The sequence below is a fragment of the Dendropsophus ebraccatus genome, chromosome 5, assembly GCF_027789765.1.
Source record: "Dendropsophus ebraccatus isolate aDenEbr1 chromosome 5, aDenEbr1.pat, whole genome shotgun sequence".
Taxonomy (NCBI): domain Eukaryota; kingdom Metazoa; phylum Chordata; class Amphibia; order Anura; family Hylidae; genus Dendropsophus; species Dendropsophus ebraccatus.
In genome coordinates, this window is record NC_091458.1 from 121,651,984 (window position 1) to 121,667,758 (window position 15,775).

At 40.3% G+C, this 15,775-nt stretch overlaps 1 protein-coding gene across 3 annotated transcripts in view; it reads right to left on the reverse strand.

Moving 5' to 3' along the window:
- Positions 1-2,522: 2,522 nt before the first annotated feature.
- The window catches only part of GTF2IRD1 (GTF2I repeat domain containing 1), a 69,417-nt gene continuing 56,164 nt past the window's right edge, over positions 2,523-15,775 (reverse strand). For all 3 annotated transcript variants that reach the window (XM_069971160.1, XM_069971159.1, XM_069971161.1), the window contains exons 22-27: positions 13,880-13,908; positions 13,495-13,572; positions 13,209-13,401; positions 11,277-11,317; positions 8,201-8,349; positions 2,523-2,751 (exon numbers count right to left, since the gene is read on the reverse strand). In XM_069971160.1, the coding sequence (XP_069827261.1) occupies positions 2,683-2,751; positions 8,201-8,349; positions 11,277-11,317; positions 13,209-13,401; positions 13,495-13,572; positions 13,880-13,908 (559 nt within the window). In that variant the 3' untranslated portion in view covers positions 2,523-2,682. The remainder of the gene's footprint in view (positions 2,752-8,200; positions 8,350-11,276; positions 11,318-13,208; positions 13,402-13,494; positions 13,573-13,879; positions 13,909-15,775) is intronic.

A 15,775-nucleotide genomic window follows, 5' to 3' on the forward strand; every position in this document is an offset into this window, starting at 1 on the left:
TCCTAAGATAATAAGAAAGTAATTATTAAAAGGCCAGACTAGATGGGCCCAGTGGGTTTTTTTTGCCAACATTTCTAATATGTTTACTATATTTTATTCTATGTTTCTACACATAGTAGTAAAGTGCCACCTTTCCCTCTATGCATTGCCACCCTCCTAGGTATTATTCTCTAGAAGCAGTTATTCTAAAGCATGTCGGCCTAATACCACAAGTTGTGCAAACATGATGTGTGCATGATGTATTAGACTATTGTAAATATTAATGCCTACACTGTTTTCTAACATTTCTAAACTGAAATTCAGATCTGTATATTCAAATTAATGTCTGTGTTCATGAACCATTGAACAATTGATCACTTGAAGTTGCTAAACATAGGAGAATCCTGATTGTGCCCAGATGGCAGCTAAAAGTAGTTTAATTACAGAATGAACACTCTCAAACCAAGCATTCTCCTAACAAATTGAGATTCTAGGGTAGCTGCATAAACAGCATCTGTGCCTACTGAAAACTGTTTTTACAATCTGAAATCCATTTAATTTGCTTGCAAACTATGAAAGTGTTACACTGGAGAGCATACGCAGCTGTGTTACTATGAGACGCAATGAGCAACTTTTACCTTTTTTTTTAAAACTAAATGGCAAATAGTAAAATAAACTGATTTTCAAATTCCGGAACTTGATTCCTGAATGTTTTTACCTTACCGAAGAGTTATGATGCATACTTGGGATACTGATTTGCAGACATGGCAATAAGTTTTTTTTTTCTCTTTTAATCACCCTTATGTTCACGATTGAACATTGTTCTGTAGTATAGGGTACCTCTACATCTAAGGTGAAAGTTTTCATTTGTATACTAGGATCCGTTAACAATGCTGAGCCAGATCTGTGACAGAATCCACTTTTTCAGCCTTATTTACTCAGTGTGCAAGGGCCCTTAGGATCTTGGAAGCCCATGGCTGTTCAGAGTAAGTACATCACAATTGTCTATTGTCTATTGTCTATACAGGCTGTATTAGATGGCCCGACCTACAATGGAAGCACTTACTATCCACTACCACTACCCACTATCAGCATTCACTTGCAAAGCCTATTAGACGGATTGATAATCGCACGGCCAGGCTGCACAAACATTGCTAATTGATGTATGTGCAGCTCTTTTTTTGTTTTTTCAATTAGCTGTCAACTGCAAATCGCTTATTACGCGTAGACATGTTTGACCAGGAGCAGATTATCTTTTGACATGTAGAAAGTCAGCAAAGTCGCTGATCATTTATTTAATCAACTATGGAGGCAGGCCACCGTAATTAGTATCATGGAGGCAGACTGGGCCCCTGGGTCCCCCTGCTGTATGGGCCCCATAGCAGTTGCGTGGTCTTTCTCCATGGTAGCTACTCCAGTGTCCAGTAGAGAGGCTGTAAGATTTTTAGTTCATGTGGTTGTCAGTAATTAGTAATAGCAGTGGTTAGTATAGATGATTAGTTTGTAACAGGTCATTATCATCTATATGGCCCCCTGCTATTACTAATAATTCATCTATAATGCTCCCTGCTATTACTAATACTTCCTCTATACTGACTCCTGCTATTACTAATAATTCCTCTATACTGACTACTGCTATTACTAATAATTCATCTATATGGCCCCCTGCTATTACTAATAATTCCTCTATACTGCCCCCTGCTATTACTAATAATTCATCTATAATGCTCCCTGCTATTACTAATAATTCCTCTATACTGACTCCTGCTATTACTTACAATTTATCTATACCGACCCTTACTATTACTTATCTATACTGCCCCCTGCTATTACTGATAATTCATCTATACAGCCCCTGCTATTACTTATAATTTATCTATACTGCTCTTGGCTATTACTTATGATTTCTCTATAATGAGTCCTGCCATTACCTATCATTCTTCTATACAGCCCCCCGCTATTACTGATAATTTATCTATACTGACCCCTGCTATTATTTATAGTTCATCTATACTGACTCCTGCCATTACCTATCATTCATCTATACTGCCGCTTTCTATTACTGATAATTAATCTATACTGCCCCCTGCTATAACTGAGCATATTCATCTATATGGACCCCTTCTATTACTGATAATTCATCTATACTGCCCCCTGCTATTACTGATAATTCATCTATACTGCCCCCTGCTATTACTCATAATTCATCTTTACTGCATCCTGCTATTTCTGATAATTCATCTATACTGCCCCCTGCTATTTCTGATAATTCATCTATACTGTCCCCTGCTATTTCTGATAATTCATCTATACTGCCCCCTGCTATTTCTGATAATTCATCTATACATGAGCAAATGTGTCATAGGAATCACTTAGCACTGTGGCATCTTACAGTCGCAGTGCAGTTGATTTATAAGGAGTTTGTCTGAAAAACCCATTACTGTTTGAGTCCCTTCTTTTATACATAGGAAACTGGCTGTATACTCTATTTACATAGCTTACTATACATATAGCTTACTATACATATAACATCGAGACACAAATCAGAACAAGGCAACACATTTTATTCCAAAAAGGCCGTCTTGGATGGCAGTAACATACTGTAAAAATTATTGGAAAAAAACTAAAAGGCATTGTTAAATATTGTCATATACATTTTTATACAATAATTACATATGTCCATTAAACTTCCATCTGAGGAGATTAGTAGTTCATCTGTCCAGGAATCTGCATATTCACACCCCCATAGTCCAACATATACATGGGCCACTGCTGTAACAAAAAAAAAAAAAAAAAAGCACAGCATATCAGACATGCACTATATAAGATATATTGTTTTAATATGTATTGCATTGATGTATGTTATCTACACTCGATTGCTTCAGGCTGCTGAAGGCAGTGAGAAACAATCCCCGAGTCGGGACAGGACCTGGGCTTCAAGTATAAGGCTGCATTCACACGTTCCGTGAAGTTGTCCATGCGCACGGATGCATCCACACGGGCAAATTTATTGCCCATGGCTTTTGTATTGGGCTGTTCACATGTTCCGTGTTTTCACTGATCTGCAATCCATTCTGTTTAACCCTTTAAGGAGCGGGGCAATTTTTATTTTTGCGATTTTGTTTTTTCCTCCTTGTGCATAAAAGGCCATAGCAGTTGCATTTTTTCACCTAGAAACCCACATAAGCCCTTATTTTTTGCGCCACTAATTGTACTTTGCAATGACAGGCTGAATTTTTGCATAAAGTACACTGCAAAAGCAGGAAAAAATTCAATGTGTGGTGAAATTGAAAAAAAACAACACATTTTGTGTTTTTAGTGGATGTGTGTTTTTACACCGTTCGCCCTGGGGTAAAACTGACTTGTTATATATGTTCCACAAGTCGTTACGATTAAAACGATATGTAACATGTATAACTTTTCTTGTATCTGATGGCCTGTAAAAAATTAAAACCATTGTTTACAAATATACGTTCCTTAAAATCGCTCCATTCCCAGGCTTATAGCGCTTTTATCCTTTGGTCTATGGGGCTGTGTCAGGTGTCATTTTTTGCGCCATGACATGTTCTTTCTATTGGTACCTTGATTGCGCATATACGACTTTTTGATCGCTTTTTATTAACATTTTTCTGGATTTGATGCGACCAAAAATGCGCAATTTTGCACTTTGGGATTTTTTAGCGCTTACGCAGTTTACCGTACGAGATCAGGAATGTGATTAATTAATAGTTTGGGCGATTACGCACGCGGTGATACCAAACATGTTTGTTTATTTAATTATTTATTTATTTACTTTTATTAATAACCTGGGAAAAGGGGGGTGATTCAGACTTTTATTAGGGGAGGGGGCTTTTTACTATTAACAACACTTTTTTTTTTACTTTTACACTTATACTAGAAGCCCCCCTAGGGGACTTCTAGTATAAGTGCTCTGATCTCTCATAGAGATCTCTGCAGCATAGATATGCTGCAGAGATCCATGAGATAGGCACTCGTTTGCTTTCGGCTGCTGCAGCCGGAAGTAAACGAGTGCCGAGCCGGGGACGGCGCCATCTTGGAACGGTCCCCGGCCGGCTTCAGAAACGGAGATTGCTCCTCCGGGATAACATCCCGGAGGAGCGATCTCCCCACTAGACACCAGGGATGATGCTGCGTCCGGTAATCGGATGCAGCTGTCAAATTTGACAGCTGCATCCGATTACTGTATTAGCGGGCACGGCGATCGGACCGTGCCCGCTAATACCTACGGTCCCGGGCTACAAGCGGCACCCGGGACCGCCGCGGTTCAGAGCGCGGCCCCGCTCTGAACGTCATTACCGACCGCAGGGCGTAAATATACGCCCGCGGTCGTTAAAGGGTTAAAGATAGGACATGTCATAACTCAGAATTGAAGCAAGTCATGGATTCCCCCATAGAAATCAATGAGATCCGTGTTTTTCACAGATGTACACAGATGTGTCATCCGTGAAAAACACAGATGTGATGTAATCAGTGTAATTTAAAATGCTTTAAACAGATCCGTGAAAAGCACAAACATGGATGTAAAATGGATGTAAACGAGGAGAGTTTTGCACGGATCATGGAGACAGCTTGCGGACTACATTCGCGGACCAGGAAAAATACTGAATGTGTGAATGCACTTAGGGATTGGCTTTTCGCGATTGCATCGCGGCAAGCTAACCCCCCTTTTGATCACCACTGAAGGCTTTTAAAAAGCCATTTAAATGCCACTGTCAGTTTTCACAGCAGCATTGAAAGGGTTAATTAGAAATTGGTCAGCCCTGCCAGCTAATAGCATCAGTCCCCGGCTGCTGACAGCAGCTGGAAATGGCATGATACAGAGTGGACTTGAGTCCTAGGCCCGCTCTGTGCCCCCTTATTGGCATACATTTACATTGTATGTTGTTAAATGGCTAAAACAGCAAAAATGCTTTATTTCACATCCTCCATTCATTTAGATTTTAAAAGTTATAATTAGGGATGAGCGAACTTTTGAAAAGTTCGGTTCGGTTCGATCCCCCGAACTTTCCTGAAGTTCGGGTTCTGACGACCTGAACCAAAAACGAACCTTGCAATAACGGCTAAATAATTGCAGCTACAATAGTGGGAGTGTGATAGGGTATAGTTTCGTGTAGTTGCAGTTGCTATTACAATGAAAAAAGTGGAAAAAATCAAAGTGCAAAAATAGTGAAAAAAAAAAAAAATAGCCGCCAAATCGGCAATGATGCCGAAACGACTCCCCTAATGGTAAATATATTTAATTAATAGAACATATTTTCGTCGTAATAAAGTCACTTTCGTTGTTCAATAATTTAATTAAAACGATTCTATCATTGTGCAATTAAATATACTGTTAAAATAAATATATATATAAATAAATGTATATTTATATATATATTTATTTTTTTACAGTATATTTTATTGCACAAGTATGGATTCGTTTAAATTAAATTATTGAACAACTAAATTAATTTTATTACAACGAAAATGTGTTTTATTAATTAAATATTAATTATTACAGGAAGCTCTATTAAGCCATTAATTCATATACCCGGTAATAGAGCAAACTGTAATAATCAATACTTTACTTTAATTAAAACATCAAATGTTTCTTCTAATTATGTTATCACAATAGCATTATTAAAAGAAACATTTTAAATCATATGTGCACTCTGACACATATGTGCAGCTGATCGGCTGAGCGCACATATAATTAGCGGGTCCGCAGCACAGTGACTTCATTGTGCTGCGGACCAGCGAAGAGGACACATGGGGACATCGGATTGTGAGTATAAAGCTCTCCCCACCCCCTCCCCAGCACTGCACCCATCGCAGCAAGGAAGGGGGGTCACTTAACCCCTTCCTTGCTGGGATTGGTGCAGTCTGACATCAGTCTGGCCCCCAAGGGGTTAAGGGGGATGCAGTGCATCCTCCCTTAACCCCTTGGGGGCCAGACTGTAAGCAGCAATCTGTAAAGATGCTGCATACTGTAAGGTGCACAACACCGCTCACAATGATGGGTGTTGTGCTCCTGTTTGTGTGTTTTTTGTGTGTTTCTCCCTTTTTGTTTTTCAGATATCGGTATCCTGTGGATTACGTCGGATTCGATAGACTACGTCGATGACCAGCGGTTGTTTGGATTTTTTTTTTTTTTTAAATAAAATGGTCAATGAGGGGTGTGGGGGTGTTTTTATTTGAATAAAAAAAATGTTTCACTTGTGTTTTGTCTTTATTTCTTTACTTTATAGACTTAGTAGTGGAAGCCGTCTAATAGACGGAATCCATTACTAAGTCGGGGCCTAGTGTTAGCCGGTATAAAATGGCTAACACTAACCCCCCATTATTACCCCAGTACCCAATGGCACCAGGGGTACTGGGAAGAGCCGGCTGCCAGTGGTCCCGGAGCGTCAAAATTGGCGCTCCTGGACTGGGGCGGCAGCAGGCTGGTAATATTTAGGCTGGGGAGGGCCTAAACCAATGGCTCTTCTCACCCTGGTGTTACCAGGCTGCTGTTGTTTGTTTTTTAACCCGGCTGGTTATGAAAATGGGAACCCTACGCGTTTTTTTAAAATTATTTATTTAAAAAAAACAAAAAAAAACACGAGTAGGGTTCCCCCTATTTTCATAACCAGCCGGGTTAAAAACCAAGCAACAGCAGCCTGGTAACACCAGGGTGGGAGGGGCCATTGGTTTAGGCCCTCCCCAGCCTAAATATTACCAGCCTGCTGCCGCCCCAGTCCAGGAGCGCCAATTTTGACGCTCCAGGACCACTGGCACCCGGCTCTTCCCAGTACCCCTGGTGGCATTGGGTACTGGGGTAATAATGGGGGGTTAGTGTTAGCCATTTTATACCGGCTAACACTAGGCCCCGACTTAGTAATGGATTCCATCTATTAGACGGCTTCCACTACTAAGTCTATAAAGTAAAGAAATAAAGACAAGACACAAGTGAAATTTTTTTTTATTCAAATAAAAACACCCCCACACCCCTCATTGACCATTTTATTTAAAAAAAAAAAATCCAAACAACCGCTGGTCATCGACGTAGTCCACCGAATCCGACGTAATCCGCAGGATACCGATATCTGAAAAGCAAAAAGGTAGAAACACACAAAAAATACACAAACAGGAGCACAACACCCACCATTGTGAGCGGTGTTGTGCACCTTACAGTATGCAGCATCTTTACAGATCGCTGCTTACAGTCTGGCCCCCAAGGGGCTAAGGGAGGATGCATTGCATCCCCCTTAACCCCTTGGGGGCCAGACCGATGTCAGAATACACCCATACCAGCAAGGAAGGGGTTAAGTGACCCCCCCTTCCTTGCTGGGATGGGTGCAGTGCTGGGGAGGGGGTGGGGAGAGCTTTATACTCACCATCCGATGTCCCCATGTGTCCTCTTCGCTGGTCCGCAGCACAATAAAGTCACTGTGCTGCGGACCTGCTCATGATATGTGCGCTCAGCTGATCAGCCAATCAGCTGAGCGCACATATAATTCAAAATGTTTCTTCTAATAATGCTATTGTGATAACATAATTAGAAGAAACATTTGATGTTTTAATTAACGTAAAGTATTGATTATTACAGTTTGCTCTATTACCGGTATATGAATTAACGGCTTAATAGAGCTTCCTGTAATAATTAATATTTAATTAATAAAACACATTTTCGTTGTAATAAAATTAATTTCGTTGTTCAATAATTTAATTTAAACAAATCCATACTTGTGCAATTAAATATACTGTAAAAAAAAAAATATATATATATAAATATACATTTATTTATATATATATATTTATTTTAACAGTATATTTAATTGCACAATGATGGATTCGTTTTAATTAAATTATTGAACAACGAAAGTGACTTTATTACAACAAAAATATGTTCTATTAATTAAATATATTAACCATTAGAGGCATCGTCATTACTGCAGAGGATCGCTAACCCCGTAATGCCGATTCCTCTAATACTGTTTCCCTGCTTTCCCAGATGCATTCCAGAGGTGTTTGTATCACTTTTTAAAGATGTCTTTGATTTTATTTGTTATTGTTATTTTAACCAGATTCGTTACGAACCTTCTCAAAGTTTGGTTCGGTGACGAACCGAACTTTTTGCAAAGTTCGTAACGAATCTGGTTCGTTACGGTTCGGTTCGCTCATCCCTAGTTATGACAGTTACGTTTTAATAAGATAATAATGCAATAAAGAACACACTTACCACTAGTGACATTGGATGTGCTGATGAGATGGGTTCTATATTAGAAGAGGAAGAAGATGAGGACGATGAAGAGTTAGATGAGGTTGAGGACACAGAGTTTCCTTCAGAAATTCTCTTCCTTTTCCGCTTGGGAGCGAGGCTGTCTTTGTCTGCATAAGAAAATAACAATGTGTGGGAAAATAACTACATAAAACAACAAAGTAACTTGTGTGAAAAGTAACTAATGTCCACAGAATCATCAGGAAACAATAGATAGTTCCATAAATGTATCTCCAGCAATGAGAGTTAAACTGCACATTGCACTGGATGGACAATAATACCTTCTGATCTGTGTATCCCATATATTGTATGTGCAAATTGGTCCCATTAAAGGAGAAGTTGAGCGAAAATTTTTATTAAAGTTTTGTACTGCCCGCAAAAAGTTATACAAATCACCAGTATACACTTATTACGGGAAATGCTTATAAAGTGCTTTTTCCCCTGCACTTACTACTGCATCAAGGCTTCCCTTACTGGATAAAATGGTGATGTCACGACCTGACTCCCAGAGCTGTGCGGGCTGTGGCTGCTGGAGAGGATGATGGCAGGGGGATGCTCAGTGTCCCTCCAGTGCCCTGTGTCCCTCAGTGTCCCCCTGCCATCATCCTCTCCAGCAGCCACAGCCCGCACAGCTCTGGGAGTCGGGTCGTGACATCACCATGTTATCCAGGAAGTGAAGCCTTGATGCAGTAGTAAGTGCAGGGAAAAAAGGACTTTATGTGCATTTCGCGTAATAATTGTATATTGGTGATTTGTATACCTTTTGAGGGAGGGGTAATAAAATAATTTAGTAAAAATTTTGCCGGACTTCTCCTTTAACCCCTTAGCGACCCATGACGTATCTGATACGTCATGGTGCCGCTCGGGGTGTTCAGAGCGGGGTCCCGCCGGGACCCCGCTCTGAACGGCGCTGATCCCGGCTGACATGTGCAGCCGGGCAGTGCCTCTATTAGCCGGCGCGAGTCCCGTTGCCGCGCCGGCTAATTAAGCCTCTAAGTGCAGCTGTCAAACCTGACAGCTGCATTTAGAGGCACTGCGCCGCACGTCCCTGGTGTCTAGTGGGACGGATCTCCCCCCGCGATGCGATCGCGGGGGGGAGATCCGTTCTTCTGCCCATGCCGGGCCTCAGCGTCGGAATGACGCTGATCCCGGCTCGGCAATAGATTGCTATGGCCTGCAGCAGGCCATAGTAATCTATGACCGATCTAATCGATCTTTGCTGTGTATATACACAGCATTGATCTCTATGAGAGATCAGTGCTGTCTACATACAAGTCCCCCAGGGGGGCTTCTAGTTACAGTAAAAAAAAAAGTAAAGTGTTTTTATTAATAAAAAATCCCCTCCCCTAATAAAAGTCCAAATCACCCCCCTTTTCCCATTTTATAAATATAAATTAATAAATAAATAAACATATTTAGTATCGCCACGCGCGTAATCGCCCAAACTATTAATTAATCACATTCCTGATCTCGCACGGTAAACGGCGTCAGCGCAAAAAAATTCCAAAGTGCAAAATTGCGCATTTTTGGTCGCATCAAATCCAGAAAAAATGTAATAAAAAACGATCAAAAAGTCGTATATGAGCAATCAAGGTACCGATAGAAAGAACACATCATGGCGCAAAAACTGACACCTCACACAGCCCCATAGACCAAAGGATAAAAGCGCTATAAGCATGGGAATGGAGCGATTTTAAGGAACGTATATTTGTTAACAATGGTTTGAATTTTTTACAGGCCATCAGATACATGGACAAGTTATACATGTTATATATCATAGTAATCGTAACGACTTGAGGAACATGCATAACAAGTCAGTTTTACCATAGGACGGACGGCATAAATGCAAAACTCCCCGAAATCAAAACAAATTCGTTTTTTTTTCAATTTGACAGCGCAAATTATTTTTTTCCGGTTTCGCAGCATATGTTATGGAAAAATAATGCCTGTCATTGCAAAGTACAATTGGTTTCGCAAAAAATAAGCGCTCATTATACGTCTCTAGGTGAAAAAATGCAAGTGCTATGGACTTTTAAACTTAAAATGGAATAAGCAAAAGCGCAAAAACGAAAATAGCTTTGACCTTAAGGGGTTAAGGTCCCAATTTGTTTTGGTAAACTGCGGCACTCCAGCCCATGTTGAGCTATCCACCCACTACCCACTACTACCTGACATCTAACCACAACTTTAAAGCGACTCTGTACCCACAATCTGACCCTCCAAACCACTTGTACCTTTGGATAGCTGCTTTTAATACAAGATCTGTCCTGCGGTCCGTTCAGCAGGGGATGCAGTTATTGTCATAAAAATAACTTTTAATCCAGCAGCGCTGTGTCTAACGGTCGGGGCATTTGTTTATGTATTAGGCTGGCACACCCTCTCCGTCCTTCCTCCCCATCCTCCTCAGCATTAGGAATGATTTAGGCAGATTGTTTCCTATTCCTCAGCTGCGTGCATAATGAACATGGGCTGGATCGTTAATACACCTGTGCAAAGCTCAAACAGCAGTAAATGTTGAGGAGGGTGGGAAGGAAGGATAGAGAGGGTGTGCCAGCCTAATGCATATACAAATGTAAGCCCCGGCCGTTAGACACAGCGCTGCTGGATTAAAAGTTGTTTTTATGACAATAACTGCATTCCCTGCTGAACAGACCCCAGGACACATCTTGGATTAAAAGCAGCTATCCGAAGGTACAAGTGGTTTGGGGGGTACAGATTGTGGGTACAGAGTCGCTTTAAGAACCTTAAGGCCCTATTACACCAAAAGATGTCTGACAGATTATCTTACAGATCTTTTCAGTCAAAGCCAGGAATGCATGTGAAAAGAGGAGAAATCTCAGTCTTATCTTTACGACCTGTTCTCGGTTTATAGTCTGTTCCTGACATTGGCTGAAAACATCTGTCAGATAATCTGTCAGACATCTTTTGGTGTAATAGGGCCCTTAGTAATTGTATATTTAGCATCTCAAAGCTTCCAAATCATCAGGATCAAAGAATGTCTGTGGTAAATAATCCTAGAACGTTAAAGACTACTTACGTAATTGTGATGGTGGCTCAATACATATCTCCGAAAATGGCCTGTGAATAAATAAAAATTATTATTACTACTTTTCCATTAGTTAAAAAAATCATATCTGTCTATCTAAACTCTTTATGAAAGAAATGTCACTGTAGTGCCTGTGATGTTGCTAAAGATGTCAAGTTATCAGATATGAAGGCTTTGTAATATGCTTCAATCACCTATCTGTCCCCCTTCCCTATTTTTTCCCCCCTCAACTCCCCACCAGGAAGTGAAGTAAACTCATTCTTACCTAATGACTGTTGACCACAGGCTGTTCTGAGGCAGCCATTTTGTGACCATCATCAAGAGGGAGGCGGGTCCAAGCCCTGTTAGACCAGCCTCCCTTTGTCTCAGGTTGCTCAGCTCTAATTAGCTGAGCAAGATGAAAGCCATCTAACAGTTCTACAGAGTAAGTTAGACATCACAGGAGACAAAGTGTATCATGGAAAAGCCCAAACCAGGAAATGAAGAAAAAATGAAGACGGTAGTTAACACTCAGCAATATACATGCACTGTGCTGCTGTTAACTCTTTGTTGCTTGGGCTTAGACGCTGATTGTCGTCAGTCAATCACAATCAGGCTTCTGATGGTTTCAGCAGTTTAACTAACTGTCAGTAGGAACCTCTGCATCCCCTGTCACCCATCTGCAATGCGATCTCAGGGTTTCAATGATAGTCATAGCAGCTGGAGGTCCAATCATGATCTCCAGTCTGCTATATAAGGCCCCGTTCACACGTAGCAAAACTATGCCATTAGCCTCCCTCTCATAATGGGAGTCTATGGGAGGCGCGCGCTGCTGTTCTCACAGCGTCTCTCTGCGCTGAAGAATGAACATTTTCATTCTTCAGCGCGGGGAGAGCAGCAGCACGCGCCTCCCATAGACTCCCATTATGAGAGGGAGGCTAATGGCATTACGTGGCGGACAATTCCGCTGCTGAATTCCGCTAGTTTTGCTACGTGTGAACGTAGCCTAAGGAAGCATGTGAGGCCTAGCCACTAGCTGGGTCTCACAGGCTGTAACTGTCAGTGTATTACTGACAGGAATAGTACACAGCAGTACAGAAGTACTACTCTATTCTATACCACTGATTAGACGTTCACAGCTTCAAGTCCTTAAAGGAGTAAAAAATAAAAGTGAAAACAAATAAATGTTTAAAAAATGTAAATAAAAAAATAAACTGTACAAAAAAAATTCCCCCTTCCCAGTACAGTCCTAAACTATTACAACCCCCCCCCCCCCAAAAAAAAACATACATTAGGTATCACCACATTTGTCCACACTATAATGTTATTTAACACCTTAAAGGGGTAGTTATTAATAATTGTAATTAACTTTTATTAAAAAATTTCAGGACTTCATGTACTTATTAGTTGCTGTATGTCCTGCAGGAAGTTGTATTCTTTCCAGTCTGGAAAGTAGAACAGGATTTCCATGGGGATTTGCTACTGCTCTGGATAGTTCCTGTCATGGAGGTGGCAGCAGAGAGTACTGTGTCAGACTGGAGGGAATACACCACTTCCTGCAGGACATACAGCAGCTGATAAGTACTGGAAGACTTGAGATTTTTTTTTAATAGAAGTAAATTACAAATCTCTGGCACCAGTTGATTTGAAAGTTTTTTTTGTTCTGAACTACCCCTTTAACTATAATGTTATGTTATCCTGCACAGTGAATGCCATTATAAAAAATACCCTCCTAATTACCCCAAAATTGCTGACAATTAAAGGTGTACGGCCACCTTAAGGCCTAAACTGGCTGCTTCTTTGTTTTCCTTTTGGTCTAGTGAGAGAGTTACTTTTAGTAGTAGATGTGTCTATAGACTTTAGACTGTGACTATAGACTGAAAAGCCAAATTATTAAAACAAACTAAATAGTTGGTCCTTTTTATTCTAGTACAAGGTACTTACTGCAGTTGGTTTATTATCACCATTTGTATGTTTTCCCGCGCTTTTATTATTTTTTCTAGCCGTGTTAGATCATAAGTATTTGGGTTCCGGAACGGTATGTCATTTGGCAGACCATTGACTTCTATAGAATCAGGATTGTCCCTGATAAGCTTGTAAGGTACGAGTACTGGTCGGTCCAACCCCAGGGCTTGGCCTGTAACAAGTATAACAAGCATTATAAATAGCAGAAAAGAATGTAGTACATATACTGGATTACATCAAACTAACAGTAATATTACAGACTTACCATATTTTTCATTAAAGAGCTCTTTTACTTGTTCCCGAAGGATAACTTTTTCTCCCAATCTATTGGCATCTTCATCATCTGCAGGAATATTATAATCCAGAATGAGCTGAGTACATTTGGTGACATATTAATGGTGCGTTCACACCTACAGGATCTGCAGCTGATTTTCTGCAGCAGATTTCATTTAAATAACTGAACACAGCATCAAATCAGCTGCAGATCTGCTGCAGATCCTGTAGGTGTGAACGCACCCTAAAAGTTAACATATGCATCAAGGGGGCTATTATACGGTAAGACTATGTGACTGAACAGTGGTGGTAGTTACGTTCCTGATAGATGACACGTGTATACAAACATTCTAATCAGATTAAAATAAAAATCTTACCAGGGCGCGGAATAAGTCCTTGAAATGGCCTAGAACATAGGTAAAAAAAAAATATTAATTAAATTTTTTAAAAATAAGAGCATTGTTGGTAAATGCTTGATAAATAGGCAGACATTAAATATAAGATGTGTTTTAGGCTATGTTCCCACAGCGTCTTATTTTGGCCGTCTTTCAGTAGGGCCGTCATTTTGAGCCCAAACAAGAGCCGTTGTTTCTTAATGATGGCCGTTATTTGTACAATCTCGTCCGTCATTATGAAATAATGGCCGTGATTTGTGCTCAAAATGACGGTCATCCTAAAAGACGGCCATCAAATGGCCAGAAAAACATGGTGTTTGAGCCTGAGGCTATGTGTTTCCGCTACTTACTGATAAGCGCAAACAACGGTAGTTGTTGTAATACCACGGACGGATTAATGTTCATTATCATTAATTCCGGCTGTTGTTTTACAACAACGGCTGTGGTTTAGTGTTACACAGTGGTCATTCACTAAAGAATGGCTGTTCTTAGTATGTAGTAGGAACATAGCCTAATTCGGAAACATAGCTGGTGACAGTGGAGATTAACTATGGACAGAGAGCAACCTAACTCTATGGGAGAGATTTATCAAACTGGTGTAAAGTTTCCACTTTTCATTCCTCACAGATTCTTTGAAAAATGAAAGGTGGAATCTGGTTGCTAGGGGCAACTGAGCCAATTCTACTTTACACCAGTTTGATAACTCTCCCCCTGTTACATGTTATGTTACATTGGTTACTATACTATGAACAGATTGAAGTGATATTGATTCTAAATCATTACATTTAGTCCATCACATACAGAGTAGTAAATGGTCCCACTGTAACCTGGGACCAAAGCTGTTTGTTCAATATGGAAGGGTCTGTGTCTGTGCATGGAAATACCATCAATAAATATGCACCAATCTTTACAGGTATCCCAATGAATCAAGAGATCTGGGTATCTCTATGAGACCAGTAGTCCACATGAGTAGTAAAGATATTGAAAAGGAATCCAACCATGCAGAATGTAGGCGCCACAGTTTTGCAGCAGAACAAAGCCTACCTGAACCGCAACCAGTAGTACCCATTCTTTAGTATTACAAAATTGCTGTTGATATATCATTATCATGGGAAAAAGGTAATTTAATATGGGCATGCACTACAATATCTTGTAAACATCCGAGAACATCAATAGTATATACCAAGCCAAAAATCTCTTAAAAATGAATGCTCATCCACAGACAGCTGTTTAGGGGGTATTGCCCCTTGTCAGAACAGAGCAGGGTGCTGGCTGGCTTTTGAGGGGGCCTATTGTCATGGGACCAAAGGGATAATAATTCTTCTAGACAAGAGCATTATAAATAGCAATACACACAGCATTGGTTGTTTTTTGTTTGTTCCAATCTTGTTCAGTTAAGTTATAGGGAGATTTAACTGGTAACTATACATGCATTGGAACCTTCTTACGAGTCTTTACTCTACACCATCTTTAAAGGGGTTGTTCACTCAAAATGTTTTTCGTTTAAATCAATTGGTGCCATAAAATGCCAGAGATTTGTAATTTACTTCTATCTCAAATCTTCCAGTACTTATCAGCCGCTGTATGTCCTGCAGGAAGTGGTGTATTCTCTCCAGTCTGACAAACTGCTCACTGCTGCCACCTAAGCTCATGTCAGGAACTGTCCAGAGCAGTAGCAAATCCCCATAAAAAAAAACTCCTGCGTTCCAGGCGGGAAATAATACCCCTTCCTGCAGGGCATACAGCAACTAATAAGTACTAGAAGACTTGAGATTTTTAATAGAAGTAAATTACAAATCTCTGGCACCAGCTGATTTAAAAGAATTTTCTTTTGTGAACAACCCCTGTAATATGGCTTAGTTTTCGATGCTTTTGTTT